Genomic DNA, 19,657 nt, shown 5'->3' on the forward strand with positions numbered 1-19,657 from the left:
CGACCCTGCAACTTGGAGAAGTCAGTCTGGTTACTGCTATCCCTGATATTTCCTTTCATGTTCCATCTATATATATATGTATAAATCTTAGTGTTTATCTTTTGGTTAAACCCTGTCTACAGTTATAGCAATTAAAATTTAGCAATGAAAAGTTCGCACGGCACCGGATTTGATCTCAGGACCTCCAAGTCTAGAGGGGCGAAGTTAATCGTTAAGTGACATGATCTACAATGGATTTATTGGGCAAATAGTCATTACATGGATGCTCACGCTTGAAGTGCGTGCTTGTGGTTAATAATTAGCTCTGTTGACCAGTATGCGTAACGATTGTTAAACTGGTCCAAAACGCTGGTATTGTTTTAGTAAAGACTTTAGTAAAGATCTAGCTTTCCAGGTGAGCTACTCAAACTTATTAGGCAACTAGCTGTGTTTCCCGGCGTTGCCCACATATTGAAAATCACCTTATTAACAGTGAAAAGTAATGAGAGTTGCGTGCCACTTGCTATTAGCCTGGCACATTGCCAATGGAAAATTTGAGTACACTTAATAATGAGAGCTACCAGCTTTTCGTGATGTTATGCTATGACCCCGCGTAGTACGCAAAGCCATTTAGGTATTTGTTCTCATATAGCGACATATATTAGCTAGCAAACAAATCAATGTATGTTGCCTAATTGGTATGGCGCCGGACTTGCGAGCGGAAGGGTCCGAAATCAAATATTCTTCTATGTAGATTCTTTATTCCAAGATTTTAATAGCTATAGCCGGAATGCAAACAGATTCACATACAACACACATACTTTGAGAAATATATACATGTATATAGATTATTCTATTGTCCATGCAACGCTGGATATTCGGCTAGTTGTGTATATAGCTTGTCTGATTATCTGAGGTGATATATACTATTCAAAGGTGTATTTCACACACTGATTTGCACGTTATTATAACATTTGTTATATTTAATATGCTCAACATCAATTACATATATAGAAGCTTGCTGTCTTTTGAAGTTAATTTTTAAAAAACCACAATTCAACCAAACTAACAGTTGATAAAATAAAATAAATAAATTTAGCTATAGCCAATGTAAGAATGCCAGTAGTTGTCATATTGACCAACTGACTGTTCAACAGAAAGTCTTAAAGAGATTACTACAGGATGGCAGTCATTTATGGTTGGAAATGGTGTCAAGTTGAATAAACTGCTGCACAGCCGCTACGCCCAGACATGCTCTAATGCTGTAGTAGGGAGAAGATCAGCCTGTCAGGTACACAATCTCTTTTCTTTTTCATATACTATTCTCAGATTTACAATGATTGGAAATTCTGCAGAGCTTCTGTAATGAAACTTGAGAAGGTTCTTGTATGTAGTGTGTATATGTATGTCTAAAGAGCAGCTGGTGTATCTGCTACTAGCACAAATAGGAAATACAGGAGCCTAACCTTAGCAGTGACTGAACGATTGCAGACAGGTACTACCTAACCTTAGCAGTGACTGAATGATTGCAGACAGGTACTACCTAACCTTAGCAGTGACTGAATGCTTGGATGCAGGTACAAACTAACCTTAGCAGTGACTGAGTGATTGCAGGCAGGTACTACCTAACCTTAGCGGTGACTGTATGATTGCAGGTAGGTACAACCTAACCTTAGTAGTGACTGTATCATTGCAGACAGGTACTACCTAACCTTAGCAGTGACTGTACGATTGCAGGTAGGTACTACCTAACCTTAGCAATGACTGAATGATTGCAGGCAGGTACTACCTAACCTTAGCGGTGGCTGTATGATTGCAGACAGGTACTACCTAACCTTAGCAGTGACTGAATGATTACAGGCAGGTACTACCTAACCTTAGCAGTGACTGTATGATTGCAGAGAGGTACTACCTAACCTTAGCAGTGACTGAATGATTGCAGACAGGTACTACCTAACCTTAGCAGTGACTGTATGATTGCAGGCAGGTACTACCTAACCTTAGCAGTGACTGAATGATTACAGGCAGGTACTACCTAACCTTAGCAGTGACTGTATGATTGCGGAGAGGTACTACCTAACCTTAGCAGTGACTGAATGATTGCAGACAGGTACTACCTAACCTTAGCAGTGACTGTATGATTGCAGGCAGGTACTACCTAACCTTAGCAGTGACTGAATGATTGCAGGCAGATACTACCTAACCTTAGCGGTGACTGTATGATTGCAGGTAGGTACCACCTAACCTTAGCAGTGACTGTATGATTGCAGACAGGTACCACCTAACCTTAGCAGTGACTGATTGATTGCAGGCAGGTACTACCTAACCTTAGCAGTGACTGAATGATTGCAGACAGGTACTACCTAACCTTAGCAGTGACTGTATGATTGCAAGTTGGTACTACCTAACCTTAGCAGTGACTGAATGATTGCAGGCAGGTACTAGAGTCAGCTTACTAGAGATGCTTAAGACACCCGGTGACAATAAGGCTAAGCAGCAGGTTCGGATTTTCGTGGAAAAGAACCGAGAAGCTTTTGCTGCTTTTGATTGGTCTCAATGTATGTATTTTTAATTTAATGTATTTGTAGTTTATGTGTCATAACAATTGGTTATTAATTTGATTTTTGTAATGTTACTATGTAGAAGGGTTTATGTATTTCTCGGTTTCTTTATTGTGACAGTAATTAAAATTTAAGTAATGATTTTTGCCTCCATGCAAAAATCATTACTTTTCCGGAAGCAAAAGTATTGATTTTTGCCTCCGGAAGGCTATGTGCTGCCGTTACAAAGTTACTATACTGCACAACTTTATAAACTATACTATCTTTCTTAAATGAATATTATATTGTATTTATATCATATTGTGTGAAGTAGTATATATTTTTTAATGTTTTAATTCATAAGCTAGTTAACGCCATTTATATATTTTTAACCGGGTGTGTATAATTGTTTTGATTATTTAAACAGAGACATTAACCACAGTTAAGGAGATTATATAGAATAACAAAAAATGCTTGATGCAATATTTTATAAGACTTTCTTGGGATTATTTGCAAACATGGTTTTGGGAAACGTATTTTTTATTTGCAAAATGCTTACTTTTCTCAACTTTTTAAATAGTCTGTATTTAGTTGGTGCAGTTAATTGTATTCAGGTTATCACTTCGTAAACTTGCAGGACAAGCCAACACTTGTATACGATATATAAAACTCATGGCTTATATAATTTTGTGCAATAACTTTTAACATATATGATTCCCATATCAGCTAACTAGTTTTAATTTCAGATGAGAAGAAGATGTCTGCCATCTATAAAGACATGCAATTGATACAAAACTACCTTGTATCTGCTCATGTCTCCTCGAAGTCCTCCATTGACGAGCTTGTTACGACAGCTACAAGTTTCAAGTATTATCAGAGTTGTGTGGCAGATCTCTCCGCTCTTATTCGCAGCGTCTGCCACACGGCCTCCGCCCCGATTCCTTCCAATGTTGTACCTCTTCAATGCTGACTTGGCATCGACTGTTTCAACATTTTGGACTACGACTCCACATAAGAGGCTATGTCTATGTCTGCACATGTCTATGTTATGAAATCCTATAATCTTAATAAAAATATGTTTGCATGTCTCATCTAATTTTTCAAAGTGATAGTTTGTGTAGAGCTTCTTCGCTTGTTCATGATTAGTCATGTGCATTTCATATTCAAATGAAGGTGCTGATAATGCTTGGCAGGTCCTTTGATGGCTGTTGAGTGGATTTTTCCTTGAATTGTGACGGCATGGTTACACTTTTACAAGTGATTTTAAGCCTATTTCGCTCTCATTTTCTGTTAGATGATAACTAAATAGCGATCAATACAAAATATCTTGGTTCTCCAGCACGGGTCAAGTATAAATGTAAATTCCACCAACCCATAGTTATGCACAATGGCAATATTGAAAAATTATTGTTGTTAAAAAGTGTTGGAAATAGGCAATTCATGTTACTATGTCCAAAGTCAGTCCAAAATTTCTGCTTCATTATAAAAATATAATGCTAAGCTCACACAGTAGCTTGAGCGTGTTTGAATATTTACGGAGATGGTTAAATGCCAGATAACGTATATTAAATTATTAATCATGCAGGGTGAGCTTCACGTGATAAGATTGTGTTCAGAAAATATAAAAAATTCTTTTCGCCTTTGCTTGAATGTATGTCAAATAGTCTCTCTGTACTCATGTAACCTTGTAAGGTTATTCTACTCGTTTTTATTTTTACACGTTATGTATACATGTATTATACAGCAGCCATCCGGGCTTCTGCTACTGGGCTGCTACTCTCCACTGTTTTCACATTTAAAAGGTTCTGGCTGGGCCTTTAGCAGCACGGTACGCAAAATGTTTCTGTTAGTAGTTGTCCTTCCTCTGGGTGAGAACAAAAATACAGTGTTGTTATTATTATTATTTTTAATTTACTTTTAACAATTTTAATTAAAAAAATGAGTTACAACATAACTTTTATTTTGGCACATTGTTGTTGTGGTTGTTATCTAATCTTTGAGGCTATTTTACGGTTTTGATCTTAGCAACGCATAAGCTATTTTTGCCTCCGTGTTGGCGGAATCGTTCATTATATTGCAACGTTGTAACAGTCATCTATACTGCAGCTGTTACATAGAAGGGTTGCAAAGTTTTTTTGTTCAACAGGTTTTCATCAAAATGTCTGTAAAAGGTGATGCAAAATCAACAACGAAAACTGAACCCAATTCTATCGGAACTTCGGTAACTTCAATAACAGCACAGGTAAACAAGTTGGCTTTGCCACTAATATACCCCGACTTCCTTTCCTTCCCAATATATATATAATGTAATTTAATATTAAGACTGGAAAAAACTGTGTCGGGTTACAGTGACGTTGTCTGTCGGTTTTTGAATGTAGGTTTTGTCATACTTTCTTACTAACTCGTTCAATTTATCTTTTTTAAGTAAGTTTTTGTGAATGTAACCACAATCATTCGTTGAAAGTATCAATTTTACACTCATTGTGTAGTAATTCATCAATAAGCGTGCTTATTTTAAAATAACTATATTTTGAGTTTAACAGAGTAATATATTAGTGGTTTGGACTTTATAAAGGTTCGAGTTAAAAAAAAGCTAAGCTTATTAAATGTCAACATGCAATCTTCTACTTTTAAGCAAATTTAATAAATACCACTTTGATTGTGTGGATTGTAGCAAGTACGACAAGAAAAACTTGCCAGGGAGGTGATTGAAGTGTGGAAAGATTTTGATTCTTCTCTTAGCCTCACCTCGTGGCAGCAAAAGCTCATGGTGAATGCCATGTGTGCTTCAGTGTCCTGTCATTCTATTTTCTCCTATGAACTCTAACCTATTATGTTCAAGTTTGGTGCTTCAACTTTTTAACATCGTTACCCTCTCTTGCTACATTAAACTACATCAACTCAAAATTTCATTCTTCCTCCCAGATTCATAGCAATTCAACTGGCTTTACTTGACACTTTTTGCAAGTTTGATGCACACACTTTATATTTTGTGTAGCATGTTGGGTTGATATAAAAAATGAAATCAAATATGCTCTGTGTTTTAATTTCTAGAATGAACAAGAAAAAGACCCTTTTGGGTGTACTTGTGGGCCATGTAAACGATTTTGGAAGGACAACTTTACAAATATATCGATTCTCAGTGAGCCTGTATTAAAGCGCGCACAAAAGACATCAACAATGTTTCGACCAGAGCAATCCGATTGGCGGATTAAGGTTGGAGACAGAGTTGTTGTTGACGGAAAACAAAATGGTAAACATAACTGTTAAATTGCTATTACCATCTGCTAAAGCTCTGGTGTTAATCTCAACGATGCTGGAATTTTGATAGCAAGATAGATGAACTTGTAATCTTGCTTCGTTTAGGCCAATGCTGTGGGACACAAAGATTAGCTCTGTACATAATTAGCACCTGTGCTTCTGTATATGAAGTTTCCAAATGTAAAAAACTTTTATACTCCTGCTCACCCTATCATTAAGTCATTGAACAAATGTATTGCCCCCAATATTTTTGCATTATGGAATAATCATTTGCATTTTTAAATAAAGTTTGTGAGCAATTAGTAACAATGTTTTTTTTTTATTCTCCATCGCAACTACAAGTGAGTAAGCTTATGTCCTTTCTTTTGCAGGTGTGGTCCTATTCGTTGGACTTTTAGATGAAAATGTTATAGCACCACCAGTTTATGTGGGTGTGAAGTGTGATGATAATAGTAAGTATATCAAAAGCTGGATGTCATAAATGTGTGTACATTATCAAACTCGCATATATATACATGCAGTAAGGTACGCTTATTATCATTGATCAGTGTATCAGGCGGGAGTTATCTGCTTATTTTTATACAAGCAAGCATGATGATCCATATTTTGTCTGATAACATAGCGGGATGAAAAACTCATTCTTACAAAACTACAAAAAATAGGATAAATAAAGTCCAGTGTTACTCTTTTGGTAAATAATCTACAACGACATAAAACACATCGATTGAGATTTTACAAGTTATTAGAAAACAATGATTAAGCTTTCAAAATTTACACTTCGTTTATCAGTTGGTTCAACACACAATGGTACAATGAATGGAAAGAGATACTTTCACTGCGCCAGAGGGCATGCAGCCTTAGTTCCATACACAGATGTACGACGGCTAAATCCCGCGGAAGTCACACCAGCCGTAACAGGAAACTACATGTTTGAGAGCTATCAAGAGGTTGTCAAAACACGAGCTTTGAGAAGACAGAAAATGGAGTAAGTAAAAGAGCTTTAGTCAGTATTAACTAAAGAAAACATGGTGATATGGAAGACTCAATGTTTAACTGTAGCAGGCCTATTGTTGTCAGTGACATCTATTTTAGAGCTGCTGATGAGACAAAGTCAAAAACAGTCGTTGCACCAAAGTCTAGACTAAGGAAAACCTACACCGTATATGATGAGAATGATGTGGCTTACAAGGTATGGGTACCAACAGTGTCGCTAGACAGGTATTGATGTTTACTACAAATTAGCCAACTTATAAGAACAGTAGCAAATCACCTTGTTTTCAGGCTTCAAATGGGTTTGGAAGATACCTACTGAGCTCACAATCTACCGGTTCAACAATTCGAAGTTGCACTATATGTATAGATATTTCCAAAAATAGTACTCTCACAAGGAATGCCTACGCATAAATTTAGTGGAGCGAAACGGCATCTATCGCGTTCAGATTTTACTATTTCTATGATATGAGGTGGAAGCAACTCCAAATCCATTCTGAGCATGGAAACACAGTAAATATGAAGGATAGTTACATATAGTTCAAATAGTACTAGAGTGACGGGTAGTAGGTACTACTAAAGACAGGAGTAGGCTGAATATACTGTATTTAGTCTGCAGCATGATCTAGATAGACTTTTTCATATTAACTATGACTGTCTACAGACCAGTACTAGAGTGACAGATAGACAGGTGAACATAGGCTGAATGTCTGACACTATTGAAACCATGTTTCAGGATGTTGTTAAAAAGCAACAAGAACTGGAGGTAACATGTTTTTATTTATCTCCTCTCTTTACCTTTCGGCTTTTGCTTACCTACGCCTTGCAATGCTCTTCTTCATTTCATTGCTCTACCCTTGGTATGCATAGCCTACGATTTCTTTGTATATATTTTTTACTAATACACATGAGAAATCTAATGAACAACACAATGTTCCCAGAGTGCATCATTATGCTATCAGCAGCGACTTGTGTACCTTAAAATATTCGTAACATTTAGTGTCTGGCCCTACCGACTCTGGCCCATGTATTGAACACTATTTTTATCTCCTCCTACACATTATTCCACGCATAAACATGAATATAACTTGTGAACTTAGTTCTGTTTGAGTGTGAGAACTAGTTGAATTGATTTGAACGCTCAGTTATTTGGAGATAAATACACTATCCGCAGGATGCACAGATGGAAGGGGGTACCCAGGTCTATCACTATGCCAATAGCACAGTCAAAGTTAGAACAGGAGGCGCACCAAAACCCAAAATAGATCCACAAGCAAGGCGTTTTGCAAAGTGGAAAGAAGAGTTTGGAGGAGGAGAAAGAGGGGAAAAACTGGTTAAAACCTTGAAAAAGCTACATGAAGGTAAGCACGGTAAATCAAGTATTTAACATTAGGACGCCAAGTACGAAGCCCATGTTTTAATACTGTAACATTCATTGTGTAAATTATAGCATATATCGTTTTGGAATAATGAGAAATCAATCGTCAATACTTCCTGTCAATGAAACGCTAATCTTACCTAGCAAACAAGCCACTAATTTTATATATGAGCCTATTTGACTTGTTCATGAAGATCAACTGTCACACCTCAATATTACTACTAGCAACCAGTTAGATTATTCGTTGTGCAACTGTAGCGCTAAACCTTGGTAAGGAGTTGGGTGACTCTGAGGATCTTGCTGATGAAGCTGACGAGGAGGAACTAGAAGAAGAGCGGCCAACCACAGCACCGACGCAAAGCAGCAAACCACCTACAAGAACGGGTGATAGGTCACAGCCGTCCCGGCAACCAAGCCCTCCAAAGAGTTAATAACAGAAAACCTCTAGTAGGATCTCAAGTGGCTGATGGCTGTGGCTGATGGCTGTGGCTGAGTTTGATTGTGGAGTGCTGCTATAAAGTTAGAGTAAAGAGGGTCATAGTTATTGTCCTTCTGCTCATTTTAATCTATTTCAACCAAACAGAGTTATTGAAAGATATTCGTTATAATTATCAAAGTAGAGCTTCCCGCCATGACTAGCTTCCATTGTGAATCTATATTTTCTGATATTTCATTGTGAATCTGTTTCTCAATATCTGCTCAATGTTTTCTTAGGGTATAAATTTGTATTATTTTTTTTACTTTGGTAATCTGAAAGCATATTATTAAAAAATCATAATATTGGTTCCATAAACTCAAAACCTTGTGTGTCAGTTTCAGCATGAAACAATGGGTGAGTCAATGTCAGAGGACTGTGATATTGCACTAAGATAGACTAAAAGCACAAGATGATATTACATAGTACATTTTCCTCTACAGCACCCATGTCCAAGCTCTCTGTTGCATCAGGACATGCGCTACCTCTGTGTCTGTTGCATCCACTTTACACCGGCTCATCTACCATTGTGAGTAAGATGGTTGCTGGGCCACACGCCTTTCCAGCTCCATTCTCTTAGGAGGGTAACCTTCTAGCTCGACCACCAGATACTCAAACTCCTGTCTGCCTTCCAAGTTCTACAACTTCAAATCTCCCTGTAGCAGTTAAGTTAGCAACAGGAGATGATAATTCCCACAGACTAAGCAATTCAGAGCTTGAATGGTTATCTTGACAGTTGAACATGAGTTCTATTGATGCATTGAGCATCTGGTTCAGAGGAAATAAGATATGTAATCTCTGTTCCGTTAAGAGAAACCTGACAGAGATTGCAAGAGAAAATAACATGTTACATTTGTATGTATATATAGCTTTCTATTCGTAATCATCAACAAAAATATGTTTTTCATTACATGCTAAAAGGAGAAATAAATTGAAACGACAGAAATCAGGAGTTATTGAGTGAGTTAAACAAACATGTTTTGAAAGTTCGTTGACTAATAGTATTCCGTAGGAGCCGGAATAGTGAGTTGAAGTTTGTAGTAACAGAAAGTTCATAAACTGAAACATATGATGGTAGATGTATTATGTTGGTGTCACAAAACAGAAAACGATGTTTGTCATACGTGTGGAAGGATAAATACAAATATTCTGGACAGAGTTTACGCAGGATTTTGAAACCTGTAACACAAATGGAGAACTTTACAGTAACAGAATGGCTGAGGAGGAAAGGCAAACAATACCAACCTTAAACATTTCAGCATGAACAACAGCGGATCTGAAGGCTCCTTTCAAATAGAATTTAATTCTAGTGTGCTGTTCCCCATTATTGTTCATGAACTCTGTATGCCTGCATTCATACAAAAAACTAACTGCGTAATCAAACTATAGTACATGCTGTAGTATAGCAAAACTGTGTATGTCATCAACCATTCGACATTGTGAATAGCTGCGCCTATACAGTGCGGCGTATGTAACATAATCAACTCACTGTACATGCTGTCGCCTCCCTCTCCGATTTGTCTCCCCATGTCCTTTCACGGGCTGCCCAAGCGCGTCCAACACCTATAAAGGATGAAGAATCTTTTTCTCAATTGCGTGTAAAAGCATAAAAAAATGATACAGGGCTATGAGAGATGGGTGCTATTATTAACAAGAAGTAGTCACTTGCACTCACTTGTATATCATTGGTGCAACGCTTAAACGCTGCGCTGTAAACTGCATTAGGTCCGGAAGAGGAAAAAAGTTCTGAGCCGACAGCATAAAACAGCACACCTACAAATATGACATCATTGAGATATAATATGATAATAATATAATCCGTCCATATTACAAAGGTCTGTAGTGACTCATAGCTGTATTAAAATAGTCATTATAATAACACTCAGAAATATGCACTACTGACAACTGCGCTGCCCAATTTTTCAGTTTGTGCTGATGTGATACAGAAGGAACTTCGCATCACATCAGCGAATTGACTATGTATAACAGTTCTATTGCACTAGCGCCCATCTTCCAGTAATTGCTGCCAAGTAGTACTGTTATGTACTTTAATGTTATGACATTCTTTTATTTGAAGAGCTAAACCAAAGCCTACTGCATATCCTGGTGAATATTGTTTGTGAAAGAATTAACAGCATGGTCTGTGTGTCGTTTGAAATACTCATATTTTTGCTAGTCAAACTGTTACAGCCTTAGTAGCCAAAAAGCAAGACATTAATAAAGCTGCTATGATAAGCAAACATCTAATTTATTGATAAAAAGATGAGGGCTTCACACAACTCCACAGCAGAATACTTACCTGTGATACCAAGTCCAGCAATAATAACTAGTAAAGAAGTGAGATCTGCTCCAGCTTGCGCCACTACAACAGAAAGAAAAGGATGTTAGCAAACGTATTCTACATCTGAAAACTAGTTTATTTATGATTGCGGTCAGTCTAACTATCCAATTGACTTCTATTCAGATGTTCTGACAGCAGTACCTTTTTGACCAGCAGTCAAGTGCTCATAAGGTCGCTCTCGTTGGATATCAATTTCCTTATCTGCAGAGCTTTCTTCCTGTTTGCGAACTTGTAAGAACTTTGCACAAGTGGTGATTGCTCGAGGTGCTGGTCTATTGGGCAAAATTAAGAGTAGATACTGATGGTTCTTACAGAAGCATAGTCTATATTGAGGAAGCGTCTTTGATACTAATCTCAAGGTAGACAAAGTCATCCCCAAACAGTCCTGTTGACAAGCTACAAAAGGATAGCATGTTTGGAAGTGAATCAAATAGCTTCTCTGGCAAATTCTACTCTGTAGCAAAGAGCAATAATAAACTTTGATGAAAATGACAAAAAATGTTTCAGCCACAAGTCTTCCTGGAATAATGCAGCTTTCAAATTTAAGTAGATTGAACAATATTTGGTGTTTAAAAAAATTACAAAAAGGGAAGTTAATTCACATGTTTAAATCTGTTATTTAATTCCTTGAGTGGGTTTATGATCTTGAACATCTTTCTAATATCGAGTATGCACTTCAATGCTGCATGTTATATACATGTACTTCAAATAATGTTTTTTATATTTGAACGCTATGCATTGTACAGGAACAAATGTTTATCTGCACAGCTTGTGATATGCCAAAAATTCAACAGCGGTAAATGAACTAGGCCCTATATAGTGTAGTGAATTTTTGCACTTGCCTCAATATAGCGAATTACGGCACTTGCAATCACTACTAAGTGGATTCTGGTTACAAGTTGTCTTATACTGAATGAGTATTAGCTCTCATGCACAACTGTAATTGTTGCAAGCAAGATGACTGGTGAATGATGAGTTCTTTATTACGCAAGCTAAAGCTGCACAGAGATGAATTAATGTTCAAATAATCCACAAATGTTCATATATAATAATCCACAAATGTCCATATATAGTCTCGTCGCTTGTAGACAGTATTTGGTGCTCTGTACTCTTTGTTCTTCTGTCTCACTAGCGTACCCTCCTTCGTTACTTATTTTTACCCATCCTGTTATACACTGGCTTACATATCCTTATATACAGCGTTATGTGATAGTCCATTGGCTTTCCATGAAAGCTGGCTTGCATATTACTATGCTAATCCCAGAACAGCTTGATGCATAAGGCTATTAGAAATAGTTGAGTTTAGCAAATCCATCCCAATAGTACGGTTTTTAGAAAGTGCATTATATTGGATGCTTTATTTGCTTAGTTCTGAATGTGATACTCCTATTTCATGGTGTTAGTAACACTAAGACTTTGGTGGTTAACACAAAACTGAAGGTTTGTTTGACTCAACATATTTATTGCCATTTAGTTTCTAATTGGGACTGATAATAAGCTATAAATGTTTACTTAAACAAGCAAATATGATACTACTCTTAGTAGCAGCCTATGAAAGTGCATCTTCAATCGCACTGCAAACTTTTACATCTCAATTAGGCTTTGGTAAAATGTATACCATTATTTATGTCTCTGAGTACGCTACGAAACAAGATACTGTCACCAAAAAGTTCAACATTTAAATTTTCATTACTGTATAATGCAAGTAGCAAAAAACAAAAGCTGTGCCAAACACATGTAGGGCCTACCTACGAAACATCTGAGGTAAATGCAAAATGTTCAAAAACACTAATTAAAACCAAGTGTTGGCATCTTCTTAGCAAAAAACTATTTTGAGAGCCTAAAAATTAAATTTTCTTTCAATGAAAAACCATCTATTACCTATAGTATGGAAGCTATTACGGCTATTAGGCTATATGGTAAGTTTGCAGTTCAAGCGGGTAACTTATCCAAGCTCATTTGCGGTGTTCAAACTAACGTGTATATTTGAGTCGTTGTAATAGAATGGTAACTTCGTATAACCTTGTTGTAGCGTTTTTTTACATTTAAGCTAGGGAGACGGTTGTTAGTTTTATTTTCAGCAATAATACAAGCAAAAGAATTCAGGTTAAAATTTTATTACCGTGTTACGATGTTACGAGACGTATGCTGCGTATAATAATAGTATATTATCATGGCACAGTGTTAGAAAAAGCTAAACGAGTACAACGACTAGATGCGCGTGATTTGAAAGTATGCAAATGCTTGCAAAATAACCAGATGATCAAGCCCTTTCTGCAACGTATGCGCATTCAACTCTATAAGGATATTGATGTGCTCTTGAGCTAATTATATCTTTCTTTATTTTTCGTAAGCATCTTCATCTTACATCTTCTTCTTACATCTTCTTCATAGAACGTACTAAAGCCGGTTGCGGCAAGCGGCACGCCTCATATGTTGAGCAGTTGTTAACACTAGATAATATTGTAATTTATTGCCATATTAGCAAATAATTGTTTATTGTTGATGTGATGTATAGTTTTTAAATTCACGAACAGTCTTTGGTAAAAAGCTGTTGTGATAAACAGACGTTCTTGCATATATAGTAGGAGGATCGCCTCTTCCAGCAGCTCGTGTGACAGTCGTACTAACTCGGTCCTGCATTAATTCATCATAGGTGGTAATTAATGAGTTGTGATTCTGGTCAGAGGAGAGGAGTCGCATTAGCAGATTTTGTCTACTGACCTTCCGTCTTTCACATAGTGTTTGCATATTTAAAGTATCTAAAGCTTTGGTGATGCTATCTCTTCCTTTCAGTTTACATATAAAACGTAGTGCGTTGTTTTGCACCATTTCAAGTTCATGTTGTAGTAGCTTAGTAGAAGGGTCCCACACAGTGGAGGCATACTCAATATGTGGCCTGCAAAGACTAGTATATGCTAAGAGTTTGGCCTTTTCAGGAGCTTCATATAGCACACGCTTAATCATGCCTAACTGCTGTCTCGCCCTTCTGGCTTTGGAGTCTATATGTTTGTCAAACTTCAGGTTAGATTGTAGGATAACACCTAGGTATTTGGTTTCTTCAACTATTTCTAATTGTTCAGTGCCTAGGAAGTATTCAGCTGAGGGAGAGTTATTTTTGTCATTAAAAACCATGACAGAGCACTTAGATACATTAAATAGCATTTTCCATTTGTTAGCCCATGATTCCAGGGCATTAATGTTTACCTGAAATCGTTGTTTATCAGCATGGCAGTTTACGGGTTGGTATCACTATTTAGCTATATAAATGCACGTTCACTAACAGATATTCGTAACCTATACATTAAAAAATATATAAAGGAATGACTGCATTGGCATTTGAACAGTTACTTTTAAAACTTTTACTGTTTGCACTAAATAATTTCATAGTGCAGTTTTTGTAAAGTTTCCGTTTCTTATAATTTACTATTTAGTCTCTGCAAATGTTATGTAATATATTATAAATAACAGTATTGTAATTGTTGTATTATTGCATTATAAACAATAGACAATGAGAGTAAACGTTTGGGCTATTTTGTTCATATAAGCAGCATTTTCATATTTATTTGAGGACAACTATGCAGTTTTTGTGTCGTCAGATAGTGCGTTGTGCTTAGGCTTACAATAATTAACCTCTCAGTCAACGTAGTTGTCATAATGAGAAACAAGCACGATTGATTACAAGTTATGCAATAGTTTTGTTATACTTGAACAATATGCATACAAATATTGAGCAGGCTAAAAATAAATTATTCATCTATTAACCATTATCACTGTAATATAATATTATCTGTGGTACTAACCCTGGCTGTACAAAAGTTTAATAAGAAAAAGTTGAGAAGTATAGAGATGGTGATGGGTATAATCTATTCTATGAGATGTAATTAGATTCACTCATAAACCAAAATACGAAATGATAACCGTAAAACATTGTACAGTTAGTATTTTTTGGTTCTTTGTCAAGAAGAGCTGTCAAATATGCTGAGCTGTCAAATATGCTGAGTTGTCAACCATGCTTGTTTTCTTCTGATCTTACAACGTTTGGTAATATCTTAGCATTTATTTTTGCGTTTTCATCAATAATCTATCCTTTGCTAATATTTACAATACTCCCATATTTTTGTATGTTCATGCTTCTTTTCAAAGGAATATTAAGGTTTTAAAGTATTTCCATATTGGATGCAATGTTTTCATCATATTTACATAATTGCCTAGGAACTATTTGTTTATTTTGATAACTTGTAGAAAGATGTGCGCGAAGGAGATTTTACTAAGTGCGCTCAAAAGTCTTAGCAATATGAGGGTTCTTTTTTTGCTTCCTCGAGTCACCTTGGATTGAAATCAAATATATATGAAATAAATAAATTGAATATATATATCAAATGAATGAAGCGAATTAAACTTTTCTGTACTTTCGTGTGATTCCGCGCAGCCTTCAACAAGCAGCTAGCAGTTCATTCTGTTGATGAATTCCACTCAGTTTAGGTTGTCACTGAGTTATAGTAGACAAGATTTATTGATTTGATTTTCTTTTTTAATGGTTATTATTATGTTTGTAAGATTATATGATGAGGTTACGTTGGAAGTGACTTGACCACAAGTCTTGTGAGTTGCTTCCAATGAACCACAGGGATACTTGAAGTTTGTTTTCAATGAACCACAGTTCTGATGGTAAAATTTAGTTGCTACTGATCGTGATCCCATTCTTGGTAGGAATACCTCCTACTGATGGTAGTTGCTACTGGCCACGTGATCTCACTCTTGGTGGGAGGTATGTCTGATTGTTGCTGTCACTGTCCTTCTCTCAGTTAGTCTTGATCATAGTGGGTTGGTGCTAAAAACATTGACAATAACGTCTAGGCACTTGCAGCCACGTATCCTGAAATGACATGTTGGTTTGTTCTAAAAATTTGAAAATTTGGTGATGAAATATCATTAGCTGTTACTATGTGTTATACATCAGGGCCTGCTTCAAGACCAGTTTTTGTGTTTGTAAATATTTTGTTTAGAATTCGTCACATGTTTTTTTAAAATGCTTGCTGATGGTATACTGAGATATCAGACTACACAAAGGTGGCAAGGTCTCACCAGAGCTCTGGTTCGAATGTGTTCTTTTATCCTATAAGCCTTTCAATGATGTTTAAATACAGAGTAAATCATGGAATTCTTATGAAAACTTGAAACTTGAGAAAAGTCTCACAAACTTTTGAAAAGTAGTTGATAAGTTATAATTGTTGTGCCTTGTGACAGTGATTTGGTTTACGGTTTATAGCATTAGACAGCTACTACTAACTACTCCAAATTTTTCATCAAACTGCTAAGAGTGAACTTTCTATAGCTCAAAGAATTTTTCCTTTGTGTTTTGACTACTATAGCTTTGCTTAGAATGAAAATAAATCTCACAGATATCAGCAGCGGTGTACCTTGTATCTCATATTTTTAAAACCATTCAACGTGAACTTCTCCCCTTTTTGTTCAGATTATAAACATATACAGTAAGACAATATAGTTCTGATTTATTTAAAACTAAATCAATTTTTTAGTCAGTCTGCCAAGTTTCACTGCCTTCAGTACCTATGACTTATTATAGGTGCTGCATTATAAAACAACCATCTTGTGTCTTTTTGCTGTCGCAAGTTTTTGTTTTTTCAGATAATAAACTTGCAACTAAGGCCATGATGTATAGAAATCAGAAGGTAGACAATATAAGAATCCTAATAAATGCATACAATTATCAATCTACATTGTTTGTCCAGCATTTTAGGTTTATTCACTGCATGAGATGTTGATTTCACTCTTGTCTATGTTTCTAAAATGTTCTTAAGATAAGCATGGGTAACAAACAAAGCACTTTATCACCAAAAGGACTGCACTGGTAACATAGACACTCTGATCTGTGGTTAGTTTTATCTGTGAATGAGTCCTCATTGAGGACTCCTCAATGAATGCTCTGTTCATCAGTTCTTTTTGGCCTTGAGGTCCCAACATAGCCCGCTATCTGCTCTCACAACCCACAACTTATCTACCAATTCTCAAGCCATTTAACCTTGCTGTTCGGTCTAACTTCAACTCTCCTTCAAAAATCATTTAAATTCTTTAATGTTTCGCTAAGGATGAAGTTAGCTACAATGTCTACACATGTTGGTATTAAAGGCCGACTGTTGCTTGTGGTTGAGCTTACTAAGTTGTTTCATCATTTGCCTTAAGCAGAAGTTTAGAATTTGTATACAAATATTAACTTTTCTGTATGTATTAAGTTGACTCACGGTCAAACTTGGAGTTGTCCTTTCACCATCTGAAGACCGTAAAGTAATGTAGAGGTTCACCATTTGTCTTAGTACTTAGTTTGCAGGAACGTTTTGAGACACTGCTAATAGATGTAGAGTATAATAATAATTAACTGATGTAGCCCCTAGTTCTCCAATGAAACACAAAGAATAAACAATCTGGTGTGAAGTGTTCTTAGACATGTGGCAATAACGGCTACTTGTCTTAATTGAATATCATATTTTAATGTTTTTTGTATTTATTAATGCGCATTAGGAATGTATACAGCTTTAGACTTTAAGAATATCTAGATTTAGTTAGGTACAGTACGATTAAGAATATATTTATGAGGAGCTGACAAGAAATTAGATATTAGATAAAAATTTAATTGCTACAGTTTATTTTCATCACTGTTGGACAATTTAGCATGCAATTTTTTATTTTGAGTTTTGTAAATTTTTTCTTAAAAATGACAATCAGTTTCAAAAAACTTGCATGTAGCTCTACGTAGAAATAACGATAGTTGGAAAAAATGCAGATAGTATTAAATGTGAGTTGTAGTTGTCTTACATAGAGTTACAAAGCAGCCCTAACCTAATTGTGAATATGTTTATTGGTTTACTATAAGACATGCTTGGGTTTTTAGCACTAATATTTTCAAAGACAGAAACTCTAGTGTTTAGTAGCCTAGCCCTATTTCCAGCTAGGAAGTGGGATGGGACAGGTCGAGCTGCTCCTTCTGTTCTGGTAAACAACTACCAGAACATGCGCTCTCCTCTGTACTTCTCTCGGAGTGCACTACCTACTCACTCCAACCCACCACCTATCCTCCATGACCTACTATCGCGGACCACTACCTACCCATCACGGCCCATTTCTTCACCACAGACCATTACCTACCAATGCAACCCCCTAGCTACTCACCACAATCTGCTTTTCTACCCAACATAGCCCGCTATCTGCCCTCACAACCCACAACTTATCTACCACAACCTACTGCTCACCCATCATGTAGCCTGCTACCTACCCACCACAGTCTTCTACCTATCCACCAGTCTTCTACCTACCCACCACAGTCTGCTACCTACTTACCAGTCTGTTACAGAGCAAGGAACTGTTTCCCATCTGTTTATCCTCGCATGATCTCACAGTGGGAACTAACGAGGAAGGAACTCCATTCTATTGGCAGACTGCTACTTACATAGATGATAAAAAAATTGCAGGAATCCTGAACTTGTACTGGTATAGCTTGGCAGCGCACCAGGGGTTGTATATGACAAGTTATCATCTACATAAATTCCTGCTTTATATCCTGATGACTGAACAATAAATCTCAATCATTTTCAAAAATTGCAATCATGAGTGTTGACAAGGGCCATATTTAGAATTGACTTGTGTGTTCTGTTCTGATTTGCTGCTGGAAGCTCAAACATTTTCATGAGCAAATGGACAGTCATTGCTAATAAATGTGGCAATAAAAATATTAAATGTTGAAATAGCTCAAATAAGTGGTTTAAGTATGATGTCTGTCTAAAGAGGTTTAGGTTTTGTCTACAACACAAAGTGCAAAAGTTCCGAATTACAAGTGTGTCTATAGCTTGTTTGTCGGTGGAATGCTATAAGATGCAAAATCTCACAATAAAATGAATACTAGATTGTTGCTTTCAACTAAAGCAAAATCTTTGTACGTAGACTTTAAAAAGCTCCATTAATGGTAGCTTATGGTATTTTTTCTATCGATGAAGGATTGTAGACCGCTTTGTTTTTAGATGCCGGTAAGTCATGTTCAAAGTTGTCAATTATCTATCTATGAAACGAATTAAGGGAGCCATGATATAAAACATTTGCTCTCTACAACCACAAGGCTACTAGAGAGCAGCACAAGGCAACCAGAGAGCAGCACAAGGCAGCAAATGGTACATCCATCCCTTCCTGATTGCGTTGGCCTGGTTTGTTCACTAATGTATCTAACTGTATTTCATTCAGTTTCTCTTGATTGTAATGGAACGATAATTTGTCTTATTTATGGATTTTTGAGGCTTGAGACATCTAGAGCATTGCCACGCTTGGTTTAGCAGCAGCTGATAGGCTAGTTGTTCAATTAGCCTCATAGTCCTTAGAGAATGAGCGGGTAGATAATGGTGAGTGCCACCAACTACTCTGCTGTTGCATTTGGCTAAAGTTTAACTCGCTTTCAGTGGTATTCTGTTACTAAATGCCCGGCCAGCCACATAAGAACTGCTTGAACTCCTCTGCTACTTAGAAATGTATGAACACCGTGACCAGCATCGACTGGATTATATCAACAAAGGCTGTATTTGATTCTGCGTCAGAGGATTCATAGCGCTCTTGAGCCCTTGCTCATGCGCATTTATCCTTAAAAACTGCTTAAGGTAAGACTGCATTTTTCCAGCAGATGTTCAAGT

At 36.6% G+C, this 19,657-nt stretch overlaps 3 protein-coding genes across 8 annotated transcripts in view; 2 read left to right on the forward strand and 1 right to left on the reverse strand.

The window, feature by feature from the left end:
* The first annotated feature begins 4,586 nt into the window (after positions 1 to 4,586).
* LOC137393430 (CAP-Gly domain-containing linker protein 1-like) lies at positions 4,587 to 8,586 on the forward strand. Of its 3 annotated transcripts, none has more exons than XM_068079979.1 (8): positions 4,587 to 4,761; positions 5,574 to 5,772; positions 6,152 to 6,232; positions 6,570 to 6,765; positions 6,873 to 6,969; positions 7,507 to 7,536; positions 7,945 to 8,131; positions 8,407 to 8,586. In XM_068079979.1, the coding sequence occupies exons 1-8, from the start codon at positions 4,678 to 4,680 to the stop codon at positions 8,577 to 8,579; spliced, it is 1,047 nt and encodes a 348-aa protein (XP_067936080.1). In that variant the 5' UTR covers positions 4,587 to 4,677; the 3' UTR covers positions 8,580 to 8,586. The 3 variants fall into 3 exon arrangements, with proteins under 3 accessions (XP_067936080.1, XP_067936081.1, XP_067936082.1); XM_068079981.1 differs by lacking the exon at positions 4,587 to 4,761 and adding an exon at positions 5,198 to 5,289; XM_068079980.1 differs by lacking the exon at positions 7,507 to 7,536.
* A 549-nt stretch (positions 8,587 to 9,135) lies between these two features.
* LOC137393431 (mitochondrial import inner membrane translocase subunit Tim21-like) lies at positions 9,136 to 12,929 on the reverse strand. Of its 2 annotated transcripts, none has more exons than XM_068079982.1 (7): positions 12,846 to 12,929; positions 11,106 to 11,360; positions 10,923 to 10,985; positions 10,299 to 10,396; positions 10,113 to 10,186; positions 9,869 to 9,971; positions 9,136 to 9,261 (listed from the first exon to the last, which is right to left on the reverse strand). In XM_068079982.1, exons 2-7 carry the CDS (start codon positions 11,335 to 11,337, stop codon positions 9,145 to 9,147), a joined length of 687 nt encoding a protein of 228 aa, XP_067936083.1. In that variant the 5' UTR covers positions 11,338 to 11,360; positions 12,846 to 12,929; the 3' UTR covers positions 9,136 to 9,144. The 2 variants fall into 2 exon arrangements, with proteins under 2 accessions (XP_067936083.1, XP_067936084.1); XM_068079983.1 differs by having other exon boundaries at positions 9,190 to 9,267.
* Positions 12,930 to 19,499: 6,570 nt separating this feature from the next.
* Positions 19,500 to 19,657, forward strand: part of LOC137393409 (serine-rich adhesin for platelets-like) — a 59,580-nt gene continuing 59,422 nt past the window's right edge. For all 3 annotated transcript variants that reach the window (XM_068079956.1, XM_068079957.1, XM_068079958.1), the window contains exon 1: positions 19,500 to 19,624. The gene's annotated coding sequence lies outside the window, so the exon portion shown is untranslated. The remainder of the gene's footprint in view (positions 19,625 to 19,657) is intronic.

This window comes from Watersipora subatra, chromosome 4 (genome assembly GCF_963576615.1).
Source record: "Watersipora subatra chromosome 4, tzWatSuba1.1, whole genome shotgun sequence".
NCBI lineage: Eukaryota > Metazoa > Bryozoa > Gymnolaemata > Cheilostomatida > Watersiporidae > Watersipora > Watersipora subatra.

Excerpts from the sequence above, each read along its gene's own strand:
- LOC137393430 (XM_068079979.1), top strand. The coding sequence starts at position 4,678 with ATGTCTGTAAAAGGTGATGCAAAATCAACAACGAAAACTGAACCCAAT. Across the intron at positions 5,773-6,151 it reads TGTTGACGGAAAACAAAATG|GTGTGGTCCTATTCGTTGGA; the intron begins GTAAACATAACT and ends TTTCTTTTGCAG. Across the intron at positions 6,233-6,569 it reads TGTGAAGTGTGATGATAATA|TTGGTTCAACACACAATGGT; the intron begins GTAAGTATATCA and ends TTCGTTTATCAG.
- LOC137393431 (XM_068079982.1), bottom strand. The coding sequence starts at position 11,337 with ATGACTTTGTCTACCTTGAGATTAGTATCAAAGACGCTTCCTCAATAT. Across the intron at positions 10,397-10,922 it reads TGCTGGACTTGGTATCACAG|GTGTGCTGTTTTATGCTGTC; the intron begins GTAAGTATTCTG and ends TCATATTTGTAG. Across the intron at positions 9,262-9,868 it reads TTCATGCTGAAATGTTTAAG|AACTTGGAAGGCAGACAGGA; the intron begins GTTGGTATTGTT and ends TTGAAGTTGTAG.